At 42.2% G+C, this 7,509-nt stretch overlaps 1 protein-coding gene across 1 annotated transcript; it reads right to left on the bottom strand.

Annotated features, from left to right (window-relative positions):
* Positions 1–390: 390 nt before the first annotated feature.
* On the bottom strand, positions 391–6,457 carry klf9 (Kruppel-like factor 9). Its single transcript, XM_043716667.1, has 2 exons — positions 5,430–6,457; positions 391–1,610 (listed from the first exon to the last, which is right to left on the bottom strand). The coding sequence occupies exons 1-2, from the start codon at positions 5,887–5,889 to the stop codon at positions 1,357–1,359; spliced, it is 714 nt and encodes a 237-aa protein (XP_043572602.1). The 5' UTR covers positions 5,890–6,457; the 3' UTR covers positions 391–1,356.
* Positions 6,458–7,509: the final 1,052 nt, after the last annotated feature.

Below are 7,509 nucleotides of genomic sequence, written 5' to 3'. Positions count from 1 at the left end.
TTACATCCCTGTATGGGATCACATTCATAAGGTAAATATTTGTAAATCAGAGACCTGAATGTTTAAGCAGGTTAGCACATCAGGTACAATAGGACAGGTGAAGAACATAATTATTTTAAATCTATTTTTAAAACTAGAAAAAAATTGCTATCAAACAATACTACCTTGAATACAATCAATGCATCTATGATGTATGACTTAGTCAACCAGTATGGAAGCGGTGAGCTTTTAGTGAATGGGTCTGAAAACCATTAATAAGCAAGTCTCCACTGGACATTTCCTTAACATTCATTTTCTTTTCACTTAAACCTATTCATTTTTCTCATGCTCAACCTAGAAGAATATTAATTACAGCTAGAATAAAGCATGTTCTGTTTTGAAAATCAGAAGAAGTTGAATTTTTCAGTTTTTATTTTAGTCAGCTTTCACAAAATATAAATTTCAAGATCTCAGATGATTAAAGGAAATATAGTTGCATTACATGCAGTAAAAGGACTAAACCAGACAATGGTACAATGTGACACAAACATTCACACATCTCTCCCCTCACCTGAAGTATGGTGACCCTCAAGTTAATCCAGAAGCCCTATGGTCTGGTAAAACTGGCAACTTTTATCTTTACACCATCAATCATTGTAATATGGAAAAGTATACTTTTGCTCGCTCTAGTTTAATGAGGTAGATTTTCCAGTATTTGTTCTTCAAAAAGATAGTACTGTAAAACAGTAACATTTTATCTTGCCAAAGCTGAGAAAAACACTCTTGTACACCTTTCCCCCATCTCCTATTTTGGGTAAGCATGTAAAATACACTACCAGTCATAATTAGGCCAAGGCATTTAGATGGTCACATGCACCACTGCAATATTCAGTTTGTAAGTCTTGCCATTAGCCTGATGCTGGTGTAAATTCAGAGTAACATCTTGTAGAGCCTGTAGCACCAAATGGAAGTAATGTTGCATTGTTTTTACTATATTAACATACTATCCCAAACATTTCAGAATGAACCAAGTCCCTGTCCAGATGAGGAAAGTAAAGTGTTGGGTAAACCTTCACACCAGCTGAATGGTTAATAGTGCAGGAGTCATTATTGCGTAGTTTGGGAGACTACGTTTCAAATTGCACTGAGGATTACTGGAAATGTTGAGAATCTGTTGATGTTGAGGGCTGTGATAGAACAAAATTTGCTGGCCAACCATAGATCACGAGCAAGCAGAGAGCCACGACTAGAAAGTGTCGCGGAGTTTTGATACCACAGCAGTGAAGTGCAGAATACAAACAGCAGCAGCAAAGAAACTGGTGTACTGATGATACTATGACTGAAGCAATCTATCTCCTTCCTCCCAAAGCTAGGCTTTTATCTTGCTGTTTCAGGGGCTGCTGATCGAAGTGGCCCAATTCTTCTACATTGCTTTTGAAGCATGCTGGAATGAAAGCCAGGATGCCGCCTAGCATGCTTGGTCAAATGATCGCTCCTCATGAAGCATTTCTCACACATGGGGCACTTGAACCTTTTCTCCCCGGTGTGGGTTCTGTAATGTCGTGTCAGTTCATCGGAACGGGAAAACCTTTTGCTGCAATCAGGCCATGTGCAAGGAAAGGGTCTTTCCCCTGTAAAGTGCAAAGAGAATGTTATTAAAAAGAGATCCATCATTGCACAGTATTTCTTTTTCTCACGAACTGATACTTTCCCTGGTTCAGTTACACCAATTCATAGAAGAATTTGTCCCACACAGTCCCCTAACTTAGAGTCCTGGATAGTTTTGACACAAACATATATAAATAAGACAGATCTTATCAACAGCAGACTTTGTTCCAATTGTTAAGCTACTTCATTTCATACTCAGATGAACTTAGTACAACATGCAATTATGTAGCATCTTTAATGTAGCAAAATGTCTAAAAGCACTTCACAAGAACATTATTATATACAACTTCATATTAAGCCATATATTAACATGTTAGAACAGGTGAACAAATGCTCAAAAAATTTGGATTTAAAGTGAGCCTCACAGCGAGAGAGGGTGCAGACAGCTGAAGACACAGTTTTCGATAATGGGGCAGCTAAAAGTAATGTGTAAAAAGGAAAATTGGACTAATGCAATATTCTTGTTAGGGTGTAGAGGTAGGGGAGGAATTTGAAAACTAGGTTGAGAACTACAAGTAAGGCAGTTCCAGTTGGAGAATCAATGCAAGTCCATGAGTGCAGAGAGTAATGAGTGAGGATCTGGTGAGAGATAATTTCTCTGGAACGCCTGCTAGTTCTCTAGCTTTCTACCTTGGAGCTTCATCACAACAGGGCAGAGAAAACCCTTCAAGAACATCTGCAAAGCCTCCCTCAAAAATTGCTGTATCCGCATTGACACCTGGGTGCGTCTTCCCTAAGACCACCCAAAATTGGAAAGCAGTGACAAAGTTGCCAAATTTATAACCACTTCAAACTGCCTTCGTGAACTAAAGTCAACAGTGGTCATGTTCTTTGACAACTGGCCCGACCTTTCCAATTTCTAAGCAGGAAAAGTGTGGGAGCAGAGAAAAGTTTTTGTAAATAATAAAGACCCCAAAGTCCTTTGGTATACTATAAATAATACTGAGGGTATCTGGCAGACAATAAGTGAAGTAAATTGGACACAATAGACAATGTAAAGGCTCAAAAAAGCTTAATTCGCAGAATATAATGTAGTTATAAAATGCAATGTGAAAGTGAATCCAATTATTATCTACGGTCAGTGTTTAACCCTCACAATAACCCCATCCCTCTGCAACCTTATCCAACTCAACAATCCTCAGACTTTTCCATGTTTCCAGTCCTAGAAGAGTGTTTAACGACATATGATAAACTCTGGAATTCCCCTTATCATTCTCTCTACCAACACTATAAAAGGGGTGAATAGGACAGATATGCCTTTTGGAATTCCTTACAACCTCCAAGTTAAAGAATGTTTTCTTCTTAGCCAGCCCCTCAGGACTGAGGATGACTTCCTTCCACTCCAGTGTTGAGGTGACAAGTAGTCCAATGCTTAATCTGCATATTGGATCACAGAAGGTCTTTGAAGAGGTGGATAGGTGAAATGTTTATGTTTTCATATATTTCTTCACTTGTTTGTGCTTGGCATCCACCTGCAGATGCTCAAAATGGTTCTCAAAGTCTGATAGCAGATTGGAGTAGAAGACAGGACATCATCAATATACTCTACAGGGAGGCTTTGATTGGGGCGATTCCTCTGTCTGGGATTGTCACCTCTCTTATGTCATCTTCCTTTCTGATGGACTTAGCAAAATGCTTAATACAAACACACAAATAAGATGGAAGGGAGAGGGCAAACCTTACCTTACTTCCAATTTGATTGGAATCTATTTCCACCCATTCATTAAAAGTGTGCTGCTGACATTTATATATTTGGATCCTGACCCAATTCTGGAGAGCTCAGTCAATCCTGTAGCTGAGCACTAGTCTATCAAAGGACGCCTTTTGGTCCAAACTCTTAACTCCATCCTTTGTCCTGTACATAGCAACGCCAGGCTCACTGTGATCTTCCTGTAGGGTACAATGCAGGTCTGGCCATAATGGATCACCACCTCCAAAGCAGACTTGACCTTGAATAGAATCTTAGTCCATGTTAAGCAGTGAAATGGTTTGCCCATTTCTGTTTTGCTCCCTCTCTCTGATTATAAATGTTCATTTTAAGTTAGCCAGCAACACGAGGCCACTCAATACTTATGTCTTTAATTATTTCTTCTTTGCTACACATCCCTGTATCTTCTGTACTTCTCTGGTTAAACAGACAAGGTATTTTCCCGGGGGTGGGGGTGGAGAGCCCAGAACTAGAGGGCATAGGTTCAGGGTGAGAGGGGAAAGATTTAAAAAGGGACCTACGAGGCAACTTCTTCACGCAGAGGATGGTGTGTCTATGGAATCAGCAGAGGCGGGTATAATTACAGCAATTAAAAGACATCTGGATGGGTAAACAAATAGCAAGGGTTTAGAGGGACCTGGGCCAAGTGCTGATAAATGGGACTAGATTTAGTTAAGATATTGGTCGTCATGGACGATTTGGACTAAAGGGTCTGTTTCCACGCTGTCTAGCTCTATGACTCTATGACTAAGAGAGCTGGAGGATGACACTCTCTGAACAAAGGTAGGTGTGACCCAGAGTGCCACAACCTTCATCACAAGTAGGGCAGAGGCAAGTCCCAAATCCTGCCCCATCTGATCCAACACGGCTAACCGCCCTCCCCCTCTCTCTCCCCACACCCAACCAGGAGTCTGAGTTGCTGCGGTAACATATTTTTCACACCTGTTATCTGAAGCTGCAGACAATTATGTGATCTTTCCGTCTCATCACTGACCAGGGATCTATCCCGCTGTTACGCCTGACATCAGAAGGTGTTGAAAGGATTTTCAGGTTGGATTGGTACGTGCTTGATCACATTAAGCACAGACCTTCTACGGTAGTAAACTCCTGGAGGGGGGCTTCAACCTCGAGCTTGTGGCTCAGAGGGAAGGATAAAGAGCAATATAGCACTCTGTACTTCTCGGCCCTCCAAACTGTGGCGGCACAGTCTGGGAGGGCTGAAGGGCCTTTTCCTGTGCTGTATTGTTCTTTATTCTTCCCTCTCAGCCAGAAGCTCCAGCTGAAGTCCTCCTCCAGGAGTTCACCCAGTCGGGTGTTGTCCATGCGACCTCAGGATAACAGAGCAAGCCTATTTTGGGGTGTCTTTTATATTTATATAAGGAACAAGATCTCCTGCGTTAGCTTCCCAATATCTGAACTGTAGACAGAGCCAGAACAATTCCATGCAGCTGTTGCCCCACACTAGCAACTGATAGGCTGAATGAGGAAAAGCCACCGCCCACATCCTCAATCGACAGGTTACACCCAGACACCACCAATACTAAGAAAAAAAACCTCATGTCTCCATCCACTTCAAATAGCGTCTGCGAGTTCAGTTTTAAATGCCTGTATTATCTGTAATAACATCGCATGTGGCAGTGTATAAATGAGCAGAAACTGTTTCCATACTGGCAAAGGATTCGGAATTTGGGAAGTGCCGGGTTAAGGCATTTGTGGTACAGTGGCCGTGTCCCTGTCCCCGAGCCAGGAAACCTGTTCCGGAGGTGTGTAATAACATTTCTGAAAAGGCTGATTAGAAAATATTGAAGTATTTCGCAAATGAGCTGTTACAAAGAATGCGCTGCCTCTGTGTGTTGGGGTGGGATGGCGGAATGTGGAAGCAAATTCAGTAATATCTTTCCAAACTGGAGTTTTGGGATGCGGGGAGATTGAGGATTAGACTCATACTTCCGAAGAAGCAGCATTAACACGATGGGCTGAATCACCCGCTTTGCGCGGTATTATTCTGACTTTTTTTTTAAATGGACAAAGTAAGTTATAAAATAATTTTAAATGAGAGAGCAGCAACACTTACCCGTATGCGTTCTGAAGTGTGCCTTCAGGTGCGAGGACTTCCTATACACTTTGCCACATCCGGTAAAGGGGCACTCGTGTCTTTTGCCCGAAAAGGACTTCACTTCACTCGTTAGGCTGCACTGCAACAGTCCACACTCCGGCGCAACTTCATTGGCAGGGTGCGGCTCCCAGTGCTGTGCTCCTCCGCTGCTGCCGAGCGCGGTGCAGGCGTCTCCCTCGGAATTAGTGCAGCCCTCAGTGTGACTGCATCCGATTTGCGAGAGCGGTTGGCGCTTGCTGAGGCCGGCCAGGATCCTGGCCATGGTGGTCAGGGACCCTGCATCCTTGCGACTCTCCCTGGGGTCCCCGTCACCCTCTTCAGTCAACTGCTGCCCGGGTGACTGATGCACAATAGGGCGATTGGAGATGGAGACCAAGCATTCGGCGGCCAAGTGTTCAATATAAGCAACAGCAGACATAGTTCCACAAGCACATTTATCAGGAAGCCTCTTACTGTTTGGTGACACCTTGCTTTGACTTTCAGCTCAACAGCAGACTTTTAGGAGAGACGATTTGCTGCCAGCACTAAGGACCGAAGTCTTTTCCTTGTACAAACACGTGGCATGCACTGAAATATCAGATCACATTGCTCTATTCTAAAGATCACATACAGCAAAGGTTTCAATCTCTTTTTTAACCCCAATGTAGCAGATGAACGAAACTATAAAAATATAAACGCTATTCTCTTGCATTGGCAAAAGAAAATACAAAACAATTGAATTTTGACAAACCTATTTCTTTTAGCATCCCTAAAAATGAGATAATAGGGAGATTTCAATTACCCCATTTAAAAAAAACTGTTTTATTTTGGTCAGTGCGCGGAATTGCTGAATTTTGGAGGCGAGACTAATCACAGACTGGATTTAGAGAGTTGACAAATGATATGAGCTCCATATAGTCACGCTACACCAAATCGCTGCAGCATCTCCCAATGTTCTTTCACATTTGTAACCAATTCCTGGATACTGACCCTGAGCCACACCCCCTTCCTCTCACATCACAATAGGGGGGACTCCTGATTGGACCAGACACCATTCTATTCAACCGGGGTTCCAAATATATGGGGCCCCGCCCCATTCAAATTGGCTGAGTGACCTGGCACTGGGCCCTGAAAACAGCTGACCTTCAAGTTCATGTTGACATGTCCGAGGCAATTCCATGCAAAGTTACATATCGCTTTCACACAATCTCTCATTCCGTGCTTGGCTCCGACTGCCTGAGCGTAATCTTAAAGTAGAAATGGTCATACTTTGTTTTGTTTCATAAAGTGTGGAGAATCTCCGCAGGTCTGACTACTGTGGAGGGAGAAATATAATTAACGTTTCGAGTGCAGTATGACTTTTCTTTCGAACGTTGTTTTTGTTGAAAATGCCTTGGTTTCCCGGAAATGCTTTGAATGTAGAAAACAAACCTCAGGCATTGCATTCAACTTCCTTCTACTGACTACCCCTCACCCCTATTGTAACTTCTTTCGTCCTTACAATTCTCTTACGCACACTTCCAACATTGGCCTTTTAGGCATCATCCACTTTCATCACTTCATCATGGATGGTCATGATTTGGTTTGCCCTAATTTCACCTCAAGCAACATTGTCCAATTGTGTCTGATATCATTCCTGAGTTAGCTACATCAAACTTGTTATGTACATTTAACACATAGTCCAAATGTGTGGTCTCTGAACTCTGACTCATGAACGTCCCCTAAATTATTTCAGTGGTCCTCTTGCCTCATGCTCTATTTCAAATGGACTGAAATTAATTGATGCATTAGATGCATTGCTAAATGCAGGAAGTAAAATGGAACTCCCTTATCCTAATCCTCTGGATAGTCTTGACCATAAGCTCTCAACATGGTCTTAAAACTTTGATTCTATGGTATCAGTGGGTTTGAATTGTTTTATTCTTAAGCTATCCATAAATTCCTTGAATAATTTTGGTGTAAAATACCACCCTTTGACTGTATCTCTGTTGATAGTCCGTATCCAATAAAATATCTGAGTAACTCTTCTACAATCCTTTTAGCTGTGATACTGCAAAAT

This window comes from Chiloscyllium plagiosum, chromosome 2 (assembly GCF_004010195.1).
Source record: "Chiloscyllium plagiosum isolate BGI_BamShark_2017 chromosome 2, ASM401019v2, whole genome shotgun sequence".
NCBI classification, from domain to species: domain Eukaryota; kingdom Metazoa; phylum Chordata; class Chondrichthyes; order Orectolobiformes; family Hemiscylliidae; genus Chiloscyllium; species Chiloscyllium plagiosum.
Note: the sequence above shows the minus strand (reverse complement) of the source record. Positions and strands in the feature narration are given on the sequence as shown.